Raw genomic sequence first — 19,101 nt, forward strand, 5'->3', positions numbered from 1 at the left:
ATTAATGGGAAAACACACCCACAGAACATCTGAAGAAGCAAGCGTAGCAGGATATTTTAAGATGTTTTTCAACTCATTCTCAGTAACTTTTATGGGAGGATTTTTTTTAACAATTTGGTGATTTGATGTTACAGAACATATGATTTTTTTTTGTTAGAACATATGATTTTAATGTTTAATAGTGATCAAGGAAGTAAGACAAAAATAGGTTGTTATCCAGCTCAAGATGTGAGACTGCAGAGAAGAAACACAATCTCTTTATGTCTTTGATTTTCAAAATACCACAGTGAAGAATTACAGTTTGTTTTAGTTCTTTATATTTTTGCTTTGAAACGTCAAACCAGATTTGGAATATTATTCATGGCAATTGAAACCAAGAGTCCTTATGACTTTGATTAAATTTACTTTTAAATCCCAGCTCTAGAAATCCTCTCTGTCTCTTCATACTCCTCGGAGACATAACCTTCTTCCTGGATAATCAGCAACCCCCAGGCAGCAGAAGACAGTAGCCCCGACCTGACCAATGGTTATACGGTCTGGCCCTCTGGCAGGATAAAAGATAACATCTTGACCTAAGTTATGTTTCAGCTGCTGAGCCCTAAGGTGGAATGACTCCCTGGCTTACTGTCTCATGAAAGCAGAAAGAGAGATGCCAGCGTAGACCTCAGAACTGTCCACAAGACCTGAAGAAATGATTCATTACCCTTAACTCACCTTGGACCAATCAGTTCCCAGAACCACCCTGAACACCTAACCCACGGTGCTTTGTAATTTTGCCCTGTATAATCTGTAAACTACACAACATCGAGAAGTTCGGGCTTTTGAGCATTAGCTTCCTGTTCTCATGGATGGTGCCATTCATCAATAAAATAGCCAATGTTTCTCCAGGGCAATTCTCGTGTTTGGCTGTGCTAGCACTAGGTGGATGAACTCTTTCTGTTGTATAACACAATGAAGTTTGAAGCTCAAAGAAACTTAAATGATAATGGTGGCTGTGTGGTAAGTATGCCTTGTGTTGTCCCGAACCTCAGTAGTGAGACCCTTCACCACTCTTCCTTCCTGGGGCCCAGTTTCTTTATTTATATACAACTTGCCTGACTCACAATGTTGTTGTCAATTGAAATACTACATACGAGAGAGAAAGGGCAAAAGTTCTCATGATATAAAATTCTATTTATATATTTTAGCCTACGTAGCTCTTAATTGGAATTTCTTTTTCTTCTGTCAAAAACAAACCCCCTAAATAAAACTCACATACTTAGTTATCCTTCCTAATTCAATTCATTTGAACAGGCCCACAAATCAATATGAATAATGAAAGGGAGAGGAGTACAGGTAAACAAGAGGAAAACAGGTACTAAAAAAAAAAAATCAAGATTTAAATAGAAGCCTCTTAAGTAAAAAAATGAAAGCACTACTGAATATGGGCAAAATTGCAATATTGAGGAAAGATATGTATTAGGCTCTGAAAATCATTTAGATACTCATTTCAGTAACTTGACTTGAACATTTGATATAAGTAGAAAGTTACGATTTTATAATTTAAAAAATGGGCTTGACAGTATGCATTTATTTACTTATTCTTTCTAAACTGCTTAGTACATATATAATTCATTAAAACTTTTGCTGTGTTTTAAAAATAAATCTTTGTCAGATTGGGATGATAAAGGAGCTCTAGAGGCAACTGCTGATTATTTTTCAATGTACAAATGCCGGATAATTAATAGAAATTTAGAGTGATAATGAATAAATACCATGGAAATTCTGAACTGAAAGTCAAGATATTCAGAGCACTATTTTCCATGTAAATACTTATTAGAAGTTTGTTACACATATTAGAAAGATGAAGTAAGTCTAAGTAATTCACTATTGAAAATGACTTAGGTGAGAATTTAGTTTAATAAAAATCACTAAAATAAATGCAATAGACTTCATGGTCAAAGTTAAGAACAACGATTGCAAAAACCTATTGGGGCCTACCAATGGTCACATTTCCAAAGACACAGGGACTTCATTCCAGATTAAATTCATCCTTTGGTTGGATAAAAACATCCAAAGAAAGAGAACAGAGTATTACAGAAATCCAGTTTGAGTTTATCTATCTATCTATCTATCTATCTATCTATCTATCTATCTATCTATCTATCTATCTATCAATCATCTATCTAGCTGGCTAGCTATCTATCTATATTGAAAAAATAATTTTCAAGAAAAAGAAAACTTCCAAAAGGGAAAAAATGAGTTCTAGACATGTAAGCACTTTTTAATTTCTGGAGTTTTTAATCTAAAAAATAAAAATCTACTAAGTGGTAAGGAGTGTTTTCTGTTTTTCATCCCCTACTTTTCCCAAACCAATAACCTGAAACATCCAGCTAGTTCCGATAAGAATCTGTGGAAGCTATGATAGTTTTATCTCCTCACAGAACACAGGTTAATGATCTGATATCTCCCAGCATGGCCTACAATAAAATTGCCTTTATCAGTAAGTTTTATTTTCCCAATAAATAAATAAATTCAACCAACCAACCAACCAAGGAACCAACCAACCAACCAACCAACTAACCAACCAATCAACCTATAGCGCTGCACTATAAAGCATTTCAGAGAAGCGAGTAACTTTCCTATCACCAATAATGCTCTGTAAATATATTATAAAGATAAAACATCTATCAAAAATGGAGCATCTAAGTGAATGAAAAAATCTCTGCAGCCCTACCATAGAACCATGACCAAAAGGTTGGTTTTGGTGGACTATCTTTAAATGAACAACGTGAGGCCTGTGTGACTTGGATGGCTAAGCCTGTCTTCTTATATGTGATAACTTTGGAGGTATTTTACCACATTAGACAAACTACAAAAAGTGAGAGGGAACAGAGTAAAAATGGAGGTGAATAATCAACATGGTATTACTATCCAGCTGTGATACACCCCCAGAAATTAAGTAAGTGTCTCCCAATAATAGACTATCTCAGATGCTTCTAAGGCAGTCACCTTTCATTCAGTTCCAAACTGTGCTAAAGTGATCATCCAATTTTGTGTAAAAAATAAAAACACAAAAAAATAAAATATTTTATAATAACAGGTTTTAATAGAATTTTATGCATTATTTAATTTTATTGAAACCTCTGAAATAATACAATAGGTGGGTAAACTGAGAAAATGCTTAATATCAAGTTTTTATTTTTTTGTATTCAACAAACATTGACTGACTGACTATTTTGTGGACATCTACCGTACAAAGTGATCAAATATAAAACAGCATTTTAGCCTCTGCATTTAGGGACCCCACAGTTTAGCTTATTTCTTTAATGTATAACATGTTTTAGAATCACATATTTTAAGGACATATTTTGGTCAGGAGCGTATGACTACATGAAATGTACACACATATTAAAAAACAGATGGGCTATCTTTTTTTACTGTGGAAACTACTACTACTTGGGGAAGATAGTGGGTGCAGGCACATTCTTTAACACAGACAAGCAGGGAAAATGGATATGGTACACTTTCCTGAAATGTCTGAAACTTCTAAGGGCTTGAGGGTGACCTCTCTCTTTTTTGATTGGTGGTTACTCTATTATTCAGTCCTATTAAAATGACAAAGTGACTTCTTTGTTAAGTTAGGTAAAAGACTGGGAGAGAACTGTTGTAAAGCAAATATGTGGCAGTCCAAAAACTATAGCAGAAAACAGGAAGTTGGTGAATTACCAGGATGCCAAGATTCAGAGCAAGACAATAACCCAGAGGCATGAAATCAAGTGATGGGCAAGGACAAACACCTTGCCAGTCAGGGAGAGGGTAGGGCTCAGAGTCCAGGAGGCCACATTACTTGAAAATGTAACTATTACTAGTGAGTAGAATGAGCCAAAGAGAATGTGTGCCTTTGTTATATTTCGTGATTCTCTGCCCTTTTGTATGCTTCCTGATTAGTCATGAAGTGGCTCTGAGACTTATATCTGCTAATAGGATGAAAAAGAGGGTGCACTAGATGCTCGCGAGGTCCTCAGAACGTTGTGCCTTAGTAAACCGTGGCAGTGGGTCCAATGATTTTATTCCTTCTAAAAACAATAACATTGATCCACCAGGAAAGAGAATGGTGCTGTCTTCTGGTGAGCACTCACTGTCTTCTATTCTGAGACTTTTACTCCTCAGGAAATAGATACTAATTCCTAAGAAGATAAACTAGGAATAGATTTAAACATAATGAGAACACTGAGTAGGCTAGAACTTTTCAGTGAAAGTAAAACCCTTAAGGTATTAAGGAGTTTATATTGTGGCCCCTTTTTATCTACCTGAAACTGCACAAAAACCATGGATATGATTCATGATTCCTATACGTGGTATACAGAATATCACTATTACTTCTACTTTCCAACTTTCTAACAGTCAGATCTGGTTGGTAATGGAATGGACTACTTCAGAAGAATGAGTTCCTCATCACTAAAAGAGTTACAGAAGACACTCATGATACTGACAGAGAAGCAAGGTGTCAATTTAGGACAAACTCAATAATCTCCAAGATCCTTTCACAACCCTGAGATACAATATTTTTCCCATTTTACATTGCCTTTCTCTTTATTTTTTTCCAATCCTAATACTATCCATCCTTTGCAGTCTAGGTCAGGTAGCACCTTTTCCCCAAATAATATTACTTCCTGTGACAGTTTTGAGGAATTGATGAGCTATTGTATAAATATTTTTTAGCTGAGTACTTGGCATGCAATTAATTCCTTTTTTTTTTTTTTTTTTTTTTTTTTTTGCTTTTCTCCACAATGCTAATAACTTACATTAATCTCTTTTCTGACCTCCAAGAATATTTGCCTGTAACAAAAAATTAGTAATTGTTTTCTATGGTCATATATTTGGAATTAATGTTCTACATTATCTTTAAATTCATTAAAGACTAGAACCAAATCTTCCTTTTATTTTTATTTCCCACAGTTTACAGGCAAGGGCTGAACACATCATGGTCAATGAATACAGAGAAGGTAATCTTTATAAAGAGGAATCAACATAACTCAGTTTAAAACTCACACTGTGTTTAATCTTGTTACCCCAATTTAGTATTCATGTGGCCTAGAAAAATCTTATGCTTCAGTTTCCTCATTAGAAATTGGGGTCAAATATCCCTACTCTGCCTTCCCAAGTGTACAGTTATAACCAGATAATTGGGTAAATATGAAGGACCATTCAAATAATACACTTTTGATTTGGTTGCCCATTTAGTTGCAATTTAGCATGTGTGAAGAGTTCACAATGCAAAGGGCAGTTCTTTAGCTAACCATCCTGATGAGAAATGTGTTTTTTCTCTCTGCCAAAAAAACAGAGCAAATTGTAGGCTACCATGATATTTAGTATAACTGTTCTTTATGCATTATAAGGAAGAACCATCATGTTTACATCTGAAATGAATAATTGGGGATTTCAAATCCCTGGGAAACAATGGATCACCATAGTCCTCCATTAAGACTGCGGTTTGGGAGCCACATGGCTATGCTCAGGGGCTCTTCAGAACTCTGGAGAGTACTGAGGTTCTCACAGACCTCTGCCTAGCATAAACAATTGTATCAAAACACAATCGTAAATGCTTTATTTGATAACATGATGGTTATTCAAGGCCAAAGCTTATAATGGTCGACCTCATTGTCATCTCTGTTTAACCAGCCTAGAGAGCAATTCAATCCCTGCTCCACACAGCTGTCAGAAATATCTTCCTAAAAAAACAAATCTGAATCACATTGCTCCCTGCTGAATTCGAAATACAACCCCCATTCCACAGCGCAGAAATCAGTGTCTTTTACTTTTTAATGAGGCCTCTGCTGCTTCCCTTTAAATTTATTCAACAAATATCGACTTGTCTACTAAGTGCCCTCACTGTTGCTGTCAGGGCGAGTGGTTCCTCACTGTTCCTGAAAACGTGCTCTAAATTCTTCTGCCTTTCTATCATCTGCTTGCTCTATCTGGAATGTAGCTTCTTCTCTTAGCCACCTGGCAAGATCCTGCCTGTCCAGGTCTAGGTCAAACACCACGTCCTCCCGCCAGCCGAATGCACAGAGTTCTCTGGTGATACTACCGTTACAGATTCCTAACTGGCCTATCCTGCTATCTCTCCCCTTCAATTGGGCTTTCTTAGGGGTGAAGGGCCATGCCGTTTACTTTGGATCCCCCACAGCACTTAGCTTGTAAAACAGAATCGAACTCAAAATCTCAAGAATAGCCTCACTGAACTGCCACTTTCAAGTTAATTCATCCTCACTGCCTAAAAAGTGATACTGATGAATTGGGTCAAATATTTATGGCCTAACAGATTGCACACACCCTTTTAACAGTGGCTCCATTAATGGACTCACTCCAAATCTGTCGTATTGCTGGATTTGTAAAACATGGCCTAAGTAAAGAGGGCAAAAGAAATAAAAGCATTTGCATTATAGATGTTTTAATTTAGATTTCAAAGCAAGAGTTATTATTTTTTAACCTGATGTGATTATATGTTTATCTATTCACTTTCTTAGAATGCAGTCCAAAAGCACTGTTTTATTTAACACATAAAAATGTGTATTGTATATAGATGTCATAAAAACTACATATACAAATTTGCCCAGAGCTTTATCTACAAATCAAAGGCTGTGTATAAAAGACAATACTACAACTAGTTTAAAGGTAGAGAACTTCATTAAGCTATATTTGGCATTAAGCTATACAAGATGCTATATATCAACATCATTGGTTTGTTTATCTATGTCAGAGATTTAGTTGATTTATTTGACACACTACAATGTAAATGTGCTTAAAACTTTTACCGCCCTTTCTCTTCCGATTAACCCACACATAATCATCCGCTAGGGGGTTAGGTCCCAGGGCTCCCGTCAAAGGCACACTGTATTCTGTTTAAGTCCCTGAAATCTGTTGGGCTTTCTTACTCTGCTAAGCCAGCCTAGACCCCTATGGTCTCTTCATTGTCTCTCCTTTGAAGCTCAGAGCAGGACACAGATCACCCCAGTTGACTCTTCTGAGTCCTGTCTGTCCTACCCCTCTTATTTCTAGAGTCTTCAACTGGCCTCTCATACAGAAGGTATCCACTAGTCCAGAGATCTTCCCAAATCTCCCTTTTGTCTAACACTTTCATTCCTTCTTCTCACATTCTTTCTCACACATATTAATTCACAAGAAGAAGCGTAGGCCGGGGATACAATTCTTTCCTATTTTTTCCCTGTTTTTTCAATATCATAAAATGGAGTTCTCTCCAGTGTACGCCCCTGAAGGGATTCAGGACCCAACCAGTATTTGAGGAAATTGGGAGAAAACAGATAAATGATTTATTTTGAACATTCCAGTTCGAAGCTTCCAAATTTTTAAGTATATACATATTTATATTAATTATTCTAAATATACTAAAAATGATGTCCTATATTACCTTAAACCTAAATATTTTTCTCACTTCTCAATATAATTTGTTTTATTCTTCTATTCTATAGTTTATTATCATTGTCTACAATCCAGAGCCTAATTTTAATATGGCTTGTAACAAGGTTAACAGGGATTAAGAAGTCAATTGTGTACTTTTCAAGGACAATAGTATCATGTATGTAAAGAGGAATATAGCAGATACTATTACCTGCCAACCCTATGAAAGGGATTTAAGGTATTTACTGATGCAAATGAATGACATCAAACTGAAGTTGCAATGTCCAAGAGACAAAAACAAGAATTGACATAATTTGACCAGGACCATTAATGTCTCTATTGGTATTTTAAGATAAAGAGGGGGACGCTTATAGAAAGAAAAATAACAATATTCATTTTAGACATATTTTTACTTTATATATGTGATCACTCCAAATGAATGTTTACTGATAATCCTGAGAAGATATACTTTTGATGGTATATTTTTTGTTTTTAAATGTAATCTTTTTCTAACATATTTTTCTGGATCTGTTTTGTGACATTCATGGTACATTAAACCATTAATAATTAAAACTAATTTATTTAATGAGATGTAAACAATGCAGTTGGTAATTATTTCTTGCAGACTCTCCCACTAATTACAAAGTAAACCAGGATAAAAAGAATAATTTGGAAGAAAATGTTTAATTTTGGTTACATTGACAAATGTAAGAAAGAGAGCTCATGTTTACTCTTCTAATATAAATTTATCAGATTCTAGAGTGAGAAGGGATCTTAGATTTGTTCACTTTATTTTTCACTGAGATTAATGCCCAGACAAGTTGAGTGACTCACTTTTTGATACACAGCTGATTAGGGATTTAAGTAGAAATAGATCCAGAAAATTCCTGACTTTTGGTCTAGGACTTTTTTCACTGTGTCATATTACCTTTATAATAAAATTTAGTCCAAACTGAGTTTTACATGTTTGGGCTCATTACAGCTGAGTTTTCCCAAAATATGTACTTCCCAAAATATTTAGAGAAAAATAAACTGATGTTAATAAGCATATGACAACATTTTAAATTGGATTCATAAATTGTATTTGGATTCATCTCTTTAGCTAATATAGAAAGGATATTGCAGCCCAAATCTCTCTCTGCTACCGTAATTCCAACCGGCTTTTTTTCTGTTACTCTTCTTCTATGTCTTAAATAAGACAGTGGGGGAAAGAGGTGTTTTTTCACATCTCTATTGAATTACGACACTGTGATAGTTCTATAAAATTTGGGTCAAAAGACTTCCCACTCTATGTAGTTGATTGCCATGTAGATACATAAAATAAAAGAAAATATTACAAAGAAAAGGTTTGGTAGACAAGACATTAGTATGTCTGTGAATGTTTATCTAAGGTTAACGTGCATTTCTGACTATGGGTTATATAGTTTAGCTCTATAGCCTATGAGAAAATTAAAAATCTCCCAAAATTACTACTTCTTGAGGAGTAGAGCAGGCAAGTTATTTTACTTATGTATTGTATCATAATTACTATTAATGTTTTAAATAACACTTGCCACTTTATGCAGCAACATAACTTTTGAGAAGTAATTAGTTAACATTAACATTATTAATCAAGTAAATAAAAGTGGCAAAGAAACCAGATTTGCATAATAAAGTATTCCCAATTTCTTACTGGGGGTTTTAAAATAATTATTTCTTTCAGTTTGACACAGTATAAACTAATGAAAGAATGTAGTCATTAAAATCAAATGGATTTTTTCCTATTTTTGCTTAGCATTTCATAGATAAGAAAGTTTTTACAATTGAGTCTAAATTTCTAAAATTATTATTACTCAAAAAATAAAAGTGTATTAACTTACGGCCCTGATGTTTTCAAAATGTCCACCTTCTTTTTCGAAATCAATAGGCTGTCCTTTTAGTGTCCAGTAGAAAGTGACATCCAAACTAGCATCGTGAATTGCTTTGCAATTAAGAACGATGCTTTCTCCCACTGTTAACTCTGTTCTTTTAGGAGTAAGTTCTATTCTTGTAGGTTCTATAGAAATAAAAATGCATTGATTAACATAATGAACACATAATATTTACCTGCTTTCTATATTTTAAATAATAGAGGGAAGCTTAAACAAGGAATTTACGCAACACAGTTGTTTCAGATACACATCCTTAAATAAACTATTATTAGTTGAAATATTACATTTTGGTATGCTAAGGCATTTTACTATGCTTCTATTGGGGAGTGATGATTTAAAGGTCCCTGTTCCTATTAAGAAGTCAACTTGGATGAAAAAGATGAGAGACTATGTAACTACACGGGGAATTTGGTATTCTGGAAGGAGATAAATCAGAAAAAGAAGCCACAGCCTCCCTGCCCACCTATAAGGATCATCAAGTATAAATAAAAGGATTTTTACAATAAAAAATGCTCCATATTTAAGGAGGAAGAATTAGGTGAGTCCTCTTGTTTAAAGGTTATAGGAAGCACCTCCCCTCAAATAAGTATCTGAACAGAGATAGAAATATAATACTACTATTACACCAATCCCTCTTATGAGTAGAAAAGATGTTGATAGGCACCTCTGGCTGATTATAAAAAAAATCACTCTAATAGATTATGAATGTTTTGAGATCTGAAAAGAAAGGCAAAATATTGAATGAAAATGTTTCTGAGAAAAACAATGTTTTTTAATTACTTAATGATTCAATTCAATTAAGAAATACATACATTTTTACAGGGTTTAGAAAAACTTTGAAGCAATAATGGCTAATTGAGCTGTATGTCTAAGGGTTACTTAAGATAGTGATCAAATAATCGTAATATCATGTGTTAATTTGAATAAAGTAGGGAAATGATGGAGACAGGATTTTGGTTTTATCTTTCTTTTTAAGTAAATTTCTGATTGTAGATGCCTCAAGATGACTGACACAAATGATTAAAAATTAGCCCAATTTTCCTATTCTAGCTCTATTGTTGCAAATATCATACTCTGATGAAGCACCATTCTTAACCATAACCGATAACCTCCTTCTCAGTGGTCACTGAGAGGTGCGACCAGGCAAGGAATGTCGCTATACATGTTAACATTTTAGAAGTCAGGTATTTTGTGTGGCAGTCTAAGTTTTGGCTTCATCAGAGAAGACAGATAATCACATCATACTCTAGTTTAAATTTTGTGCGAATTAGAATATTCCATGGAAATAAATATTCAATTTATCTCATGATGAACAGAAAACATTTTTGTCATTATATAAAAAAAGTCTCTGGATCCCGCACTGCCTCAGTATGAAAAATACATTATTTAGCACAGAGAAGGAATAAGACTGGAAGCAGAAGACTGAGTTGGATTCCCATAATGTATACTATAAATGAAGACATCTTTTAAATTCTGTTTCTTCCTTCCATTGATGTTTCCCTCTTCTCTAAAATATCAGAGTACTGGCTATTTTAATTACTTTTCTATTTCTAATGAATGAAAATTAACATTTTCCTATTTTTGTCGCCAAAGTATGATTCAATATACAATACATGCACACATGGAAAAAAAAATAAGGATATGTAGTTCAGTTGTGAAAAATATTCCTTTACCAATCAAAGGGACTGCCTACAATATGAGATTTTTCTTAACATTAAGCAGTGACATGTAGTCTCAAAAGAAGGTTGTAAGCTTGAAATCCCTTCACTTTAGAAACATAAAACTCACAGAAATATTAGGCAGCAATATTTGTAATTTTTAAAAATGATATTATATAAAAAATGCCCAACGCCAGCCTCAAAGAGCAGCTCTGGTGTCAGTTTATCTGATGCACACTCCACACCTCCCATTCACGCCTTCCTCCTGCTACTCCTTTCTGCCCCAAATCCCCTGTTGAAGTGGTAATAAAGGAATATGACTGATTAATGCTAAAATTAGTCTTGGTAGATGAAAAATGTGTTTATACTGTTAGCATGCTTTTAAATTTTGAGACACCAACTAAAATCTCACAAAGCTTTCTTTATCCTCTCACGTATTTTGTTCAAAGGAAAAGATTTAAATTTCTACCACAAAGCATTCCTTTCTTTATGTCCCCTAAATAATGGAAAGGGTCAATTTGGCTGTGTTAGTTCTACTTTTACAATGTATTTTATCAACAGGAACATACACACACATACGTGCAAACACATATACCTGTATATTATATTGATTCACTTTCTGATAAAGCTGTGAAATGACGCTTATGAAATATTTATCCACATTTACTTACCTTTTACAGATACTGAAGCTATGATTTCAGCAGAACCAAAGACATTTTCCCCTTGGCAAATGTACTTTCCCTCATCTGATTTAGAAGCATTTAGGATCCGTAGACTCCCGTCTGGAAGAATAGCTATTCTGAAAATCATTAAAAAAATTTTTTTTCCTTGTTTTACTGAAAATCAGCTAAGTAGTAAGAAACTCTGATGAAGTCTGAAACCACTTCCAAGGTAATAATAAGTAAGATAAAAGATCACTGTGAAAATATGCAGTGATAGTAGAAATGTTTTACCCTTGAAGAAATTATGCAATAAACCAACTTAATATCTTCTCATATTTAAAAGGGTTAGACACTTACAGGTTATTTTTCTTTTGATACTTTTTTGACAGTTAATTTTAAAACTTGTGGAAAAGGTGACCTTGAATTTAGTTATTAAAACTTATGCTATAATATCACCCAGCAATATTTTAATATTAAGCTTGCGTATTTCACCTCAAACCAAGAGTGACCTCAAAAATCAAATATAAAAAGAAAAAACATAGAGGAGGACAGGTGCAGAACATAAAATTAATTGTATACAGCCAAGAGATGATTTATGGTAGTTTCTCTCCAGTGCCACTTGTGCTGCAAGGGTATGAAATTGAGACCTGATACCTGGGCGGCTCGCACTTCACTTTTTAAACATAAAAGCATGCTATCTGAGTTTGCATTTGGGCTCAATTGAGATCTTTGTTAAAAGTAAACCTTAAGTCTTATATGAAGGTGAAAAATTACAGTATTGAAAATTTTTCAAATCAGTGAAAATGAGTTTGATATTTAGGATTACTGTAGTCTCTTATGTAGTCATCATTCCAGAAATACACAGATTTAAATTAAATTAGTATTTTTGTCCTTTTCTTTCTTCTAAGCTACTGAAATACAACCCATTACTTCACTGGTGCATCAACCTACTAAAGGAACCTGAACATAATAGAAGTGGCTGTTGGTAGTTTTATTTGATATGCCACTAGAGTTTGGACTGGCTTCTTTTAGGAAAGAGAATGTAACTGACTGCACTGCTTTTGGTAAGAACCAGTGACTCCATTGAACTTGAAATCCTAAAATTGGATCTTCCTAGTCCTGAAAATAGTTTATTCTATAGCAATGTGATAATATTAGACTATTTAAGATACAAGAATGGTTGAATCTGTTTAGTCAACATCATTTAGGTTATTTGAAAATGTTTATTCAATCTTGCCAATCACCCAGAACCGAGTTACTGAGATCACTGAACTTTATAACAATTGGATTAGATTCTAAGATGCTGAATATTGCTTATGAATTTATACTTACATGTAGTCATCAATAAAGATACCAGTTTAAAAACATCATATTGTTTTCGATATCAATCAAAATTGATTTACAACATGTAAGAATGTAGATAAATTTAGAAGCAAGGCAAACTAGGAATAGAGAATTTGATTTTGTAATTTATGTCTAGGGTTGATACTAACTTGAGATATTTGGAAAACACAGTGATCTCAAAAGATATGTAATCTAGTCAAGACGTCCAATGAAACATTATGTTCATTTATTTAGGTAGTGCTCAGTTTCTATAAAAATGCAGTATAATGCATTTATTACATTTCAATCCCCCAAATACAAAGTTACAAAAAAGACATATTTGAAAGCAAAAAATATATATTTTTTATAAACAAATAGGCATTCTCTTGGGAGAATAACAAACTTTACTGAAATTTAGCAAATGACTGTAATTTGTGCTCCTTGTCAATATCTTGAAAATATCTGGACTTTACTGACTGGTGTAAATTCTAATCTAGAAGGTAAGAAGTTTGGCTTAAAATTCACCTCCTTTAAAGAAATAAATGTATCTTACATACTGGCAGTATTTCAGCTCTTGATTTAAGGTAAGTCCTTTCTCACTGACAGCATACGATATATTATATTTTCCTTTGAAAGATAGTTTATGAACACTCTTGTACTGTAGGCTACTGATACACTGGGGGACGAAGAATTTTAAGTACCATGATGTTTTTCATCTGTCAACTGGCAGTGTCATTTAACCGAAAACCTATCTACTAATTCATATTGTACATCCTTATCAGATGAGCTCATTTTTCAAACTGAGAAAAGAAAAAAAAATTGATTAGACAATGAATATGATTTACATTATGTCTGGCTATTGCATACATAATTACTAGATAACTGAATATTGAATAAATATTTCCTTGCAATTTCCTACCTCTATCTATCTTCTTTCCTCTGCTATTATTGCATGTGACTCCTACATTTGGAATTTTCAGATTTGGGGATTAATTCTGCTGAGACATCCTTGAACATGGAGTAGGGTGTTAAGGGAAGGGTAAAGCGAAGGTCTATTGGAGGTAGGAAGAGATCTTAGAAATGCAAACCAGCATTCTAACATTCAGTATCAAGTGATGCTTAGTATATTCTGGTCTCTTAATTTCTCCATGAGTTTCTGCCTAGACCTGCAGATATCTTGGCTCTCATCTTGCTTTATTGATAGGCATATTATAAGCTCATACATTTAAAGTGTATACTTTGAAAAGTTCTCACATATGGAAGTAATCATGAAACCATTACCACAGTCAAGACAATCAACATGCACATCACACCCAAAGCATCTCTGTTCCCTCATATTCTCTTCCCCTATCCCCTTCCCACCCTTACCTTTATCGCTAGGCTACTATTGATCTGCTTACTAGAGTTAAATTTGCACTTTTACAGGAATTTATATAAATAGAATTACAACATTATGCATATATTCCTTTTTGTTTAGTTTATTTCACTCAGCATAATTGAAATTAAGCTGAGAGTCATCCATGAATTATCAATAATACATTCCTTTTAATTGCTGAGTTGGTATTTCCTTATGTGTATATACCACAACTTGTTTATCCACTCACCTTTGGATGGACATTTGGCTTATTTTCAGCTTGGGGCTATTACATATAAAGCTGCCATGAACATTTGTGTACAAGTTTTTAATGGATATTTGTTTTTCCTTCTTTTGAATAAATTTTTAGGACTATGATGACTGCATCATCTGGTTTATGTTTAATATTTGGCTTTTTAGGAAGCTGTTGTAGTGTTTCCAAGTGGTTGCTCTACAGCATAGTCCTAGCAGCATTGGATGAGAGTTCTTACAACACTTGATACTCGTGTGGTCAGTCATTTTAGTCTGAGCTAGTACTATTATAAGGAGGTAGTACTAGAATCTCCTCATGGTTTTAAGTTGCACTTCCCTAATGACTAACGAGTGACATTGAGCATCTTTTCACGAGCTTACTTCCCATCTGTGTTTCTTCTTTGGTGAAGTGATTATTTGATAATTTACCAATTTTTTTGAGTCGTTTTCTTATTGAGGTTTGAGAGTTCTTTTTATATTCCAGATATAACTCCTTTTTCAGGTATGAAATTTGCAAACATTTTCTGCCAGTTTGTGGCATGTCTTAGCATTTTTCTAACAGCAGAAGTTCTTAATGTTGATGAAATCCAATTTATCAATTTTATTTTATGCTTTGTGTTTTTGTTGTACTAAGAAATCTTTATATAACCTAAGGTCACAAAGATTTTCTGCTTTCTTTTAGAAATTTTATAGTTCTAAGTTTTATGTTTATGTTTGTGATTCATTGTGGGTTACTTTTTGTTTATGCTCTGAGGTATGAATCTAACTTATATTTATTTTGGATATGGTAATCCAATTGTTCCATGCTATTATTTTAAAAACACTATGTTTTCTCCATGACCTTTTCACCACTGTCAAAAAATCCATTGTCCATAAATGTGTAGTCACTTTCTTTTGTTCAATTGATCTGTTTATCTTTCTTCATGACAAAACCACACCATCTTGATTACTGTATCATTATGATCTTGAAGTCAGGTAAATTAAGATTTCCTACTTCTCTCTTCTTTTTCAAAACTGTTTTGTCTAGTCTATGTTCTTTGCATTTCCATATGAATTTTAGAAAAAACTTGTCAATTTCTAAAAAAAAATACTTGCTGAGGTTTTGATTAGGATTTCAATGAATTTCTAAGTCAATATGTGGAAGAATTGAAACAATAGGGTCCTGCAATTCGTGAACATTATACATCTCCATTTGTTCAGGTCTTTAATTTCTCTACACAGTATTTTGTAGTTACTAGTTTACAGGTTTTACATATCTCTTATCAGATTTATCCCTATGATTTTGATACTATAATAAAATATTTACTTATTTATTTATTCAAATGAAAAAAATTGAAATAATTGTAGAGTTACATGCAGTTTTATGAAATAATACTCAGAGCTCCCTTGTATGCTTTTTCTAGTGTCCATCGATGGTAACATTTTGTAAAATTATAGCATAATACTACAACCAGGATATTGATATTAATGCAATCCATTGATTGTGTTTAGCTTTTTTGCCCAGCTTTAATTTACTCATTTGTGTGTGTGTTTTAAGTTGTACACAATGTTATCATTTAGCATTTGCATGTCCACCACCACAGTCATGATACAGAATAGTTCTAACACTGAAAAGATTCTTCATTTTCCTTTTTATAGCCACACCCATCTTCATCCCACACTTCTATCATCCTTCTCCTCCCCCCCCGTTCCTAATTCCTGCCTACCACTAGTTTGTCCTCCATTTCTTGTCTCCCCCCCCCCCCCCGAAAAAATGTTATATAAATGAAATCTTAGAATATGTAACCTTGGGATTGGCCTTTTAATTCACTTAACTTAATTTCCTAAAAATTCATTCAAGTTGTGTGTGTTAGCTTATTTTTTTTTATTGCTGAATAGTATTCCATGGCATGGATACACCACATTTTCTTTAGCCATTCACTTGTTGAAGGACATTCTAAGCAGATCCTAAAATTTTGTATTACAAATAAAGTTGCTATAAGCATCTGTGTACAAGTTTTTGAATGAACATAAGCGCTAGTTTCTCTGGGAAAAATGGCTAAAAGTATAATTTCTGAGTCAGAAAAATTCAATTTATAGTTTTATTTTTAATTAAAATTTATTGGGGTGACAATTGTTAGTAAAATTACATCGTAGGTTTCAGGTGTACAATTCTGTTTTTTTAAAAATATTTTTCAATTACAGTTAACATACAATATTATATTAGTTTCAGATGTACAGCACAGCAATTAGACATTTATGTACCTTACAAAGTGATCATTCCAATAAGTCCAGTACCATCTGATACCACACATAGTTATTATAATACTATTGATTATATTCCTATGCTCTACTCATTCTCGAGACTATTTTTATAACTGTTAATTAATACCTCTTAAGCCCTTTCACCTTTCTCCCCCATTGCATAAGAGTTCTCACAACACTTGTTATAGTTAGTTGTTTGAGTTATAGCTAAATATTACAATAAATAGATACTGGAATGTCATCATGGTTTTAAGTTGCATTTCCCTAATGACTAATGAGTAATGTTGAGCATGTTTTCGTGTGCTTACTTCCCATCTGTGTTTCTTCTTTCATGAAGTAACACCAAACCTAACACCTGTCCCACCTGGAGACCATCAATTTGTTCTCTGTATCCATGAGTTTATTTGCTTCGTTTATTTTGTTTTTTAGATTATACTTTTAAGTGAAATAATATGGTATTTATCTTTCTCTGTCTGACTTATTTCATTTATCATAATACCTACCCTCCAGGCTGATCCACATCGCCACAAATTGCAAGATTTCATTAATTTTATGGCTAATAGTCCATTGTATATATGTACCACATCTTCTTTATCCATTCATTGATTGACAGACACTTAGGTTGATTCCATATCTTGGCTACTGTAAATAATGCTGCAGTGAACACAGGGATGCATATATATCTTTCTGAATTAGTGCGTTTAGTTTGTTCTGATAAATATCCAGGAGTGGAATTGCTGGATTCCAAAGTAGTTCTATTTTTATTTTTTGAGGAACTTCTATACTGTTTTCCATAGTGGCTGCACCAATCTGCAATCCCACCATCAGTGCATGAGGGCTCCTTTTTCATCACATCCTCGCCAACACTTGTTGTTTGTTGATATATTGGTGATAGCCATTCTGACAGGTGTGAGGTGATATCTCATCGTGATTTTAATTTGCATGTCCCTTATGATTAGTGATGTTGAGCATGTTATCATATTTTTATTGGCCATCTGTACAACCTCTTTGGAGAAATGTCTATTCGGGTCCTCTGCTCATATTTTAAATCAGGTTTTTATTTTTCTTGTTGCTAAGTTGTATGAGTTCTTTTTTTTTTTTTTTTAATTGGGGAATATTGGGGAACAGTGTGTTTCTCCAGGGCCCATCAGCTCCAAGTCGTTGTCCTTCAATCTAGTTGTGGAGGAAGCAGACCAGTTTCAAGTCCAGTCCTGTTTTCAATTTTCAATTGCAGGGGGCGCAGCCCACCATCCCATGATCCTGCAACCTTGTTGTTGAGAGCTCGTGCTCTGACCAACTGAGCAATCCGGCTGCCCCTCTGGAAGGTCAGCAGCAGCTCATTGTCTCCATTCTAGTTGTGGAGGGTGTAGCTCACTGGCCCATGTGGGAATCGAACCAGTAATCCTGCTGTTCAGAGCTCATGATCTATCCAACAGCCATCCGACCGCCCCATATGTGTTCTTTTACATTTTGGATATTAACCCCTTATCAAAGGTATCATTGGCGATCTTCTCCCATTAAATAGACTACCTTTTCATTTTGTTAATGGTTTCATTCACTGTGCAAAAACTTTTTAGTTTGATGTAGTCCAATTTGTTTATTTTTTTCTTTTGTTTCCCTTGCCTGAGGAGACATATCATATGTGTGTGTGTGTGTGTGTGTGTGTGTGTGTGTATATATATATATATATATGGCTAATAGTGATGTCAAAAAAATTACTGCCTATATTTTCTCCTCGGAGTTTTATGATTTCAGGTCTTACACATAAGTCTTTAATCGATTATGAGTTTATTTTTGTATGTGGTATAAGAAAGTTATCTACTTTCATTTTCTTGCAAAATCTGTACAGTTCTCCAACTCCATTTATTGAAGAAACTGTCTTTACCCTATTGTACATTCTTGCCTCCTTTGTTATAGATGAAATGACCATATAAGCATATAAGTGTGGCTTTATTTTTGGGCTCTCAATTCTGTTCCTTTGATCAATGTGTCTGGTTTTATGCCAGCACCATGCTATTCTGATTACTACAGCTTTGTAGTATAGTTTGATATCAGGTGGAGCATGATACCTGCAACTTTGTTCTTCTTTTTCAATTGGTGTGGCTATTTAGGGGTCTTTTGTGGTCTCCTATAAATTTTATGATTATTTGTTCTAGTTCTGGGAAAATGCCACTGGTAATTTGATGGGAATTGCACTGAATCTGTAGATATTTGGGTAATGTGGACATTTTAATGATATTAATTCTTATTATCCATGAGCACAGTATGTGCTTCCATTTATTTGTATCTTCTTC

At 33.9% G+C, this 19,101-nt stretch overlaps 1 protein-coding gene across 2 annotated transcripts in view; it reads right to left on the reverse strand.

Moving 5' to 3' along the window:
* The window catches only part of CNTN5 (contactin 5), a 1,286,475-nt gene that overhangs the window by 125,313 nt on the left and 1,142,061 nt on the right, over positions 1 to 19,101 (reverse strand). For both annotated transcript variants that reach the window (XM_088791491.1, XM_019741696.3), the window contains 2 exons: positions 11,644 to 11,771; positions 9,264 to 9,439 (listed from right to left, as the gene is read on the reverse strand). In XM_088791491.1, the coding sequence (XP_088647617.1) occupies positions 9,264 to 9,439; positions 11,644 to 11,771 (304 nt within the window). The remainder of the gene's footprint in view (positions 1 to 9,263; positions 9,440 to 11,643; positions 11,772 to 19,101) is intronic.

The sequence above is a fragment of the Rhinolophus sinicus genome, chromosome 14 (assembly GCF_057876585.1).
Source record: "Rhinolophus sinicus isolate RSI-liver-muscle chromosome 14, RSI-T2T, whole genome shotgun sequence".
NCBI classification, from domain to species: Eukaryota; Metazoa; Chordata; class Mammalia; order Chiroptera; family Rhinolophidae; genus Rhinolophus; species Rhinolophus sinicus.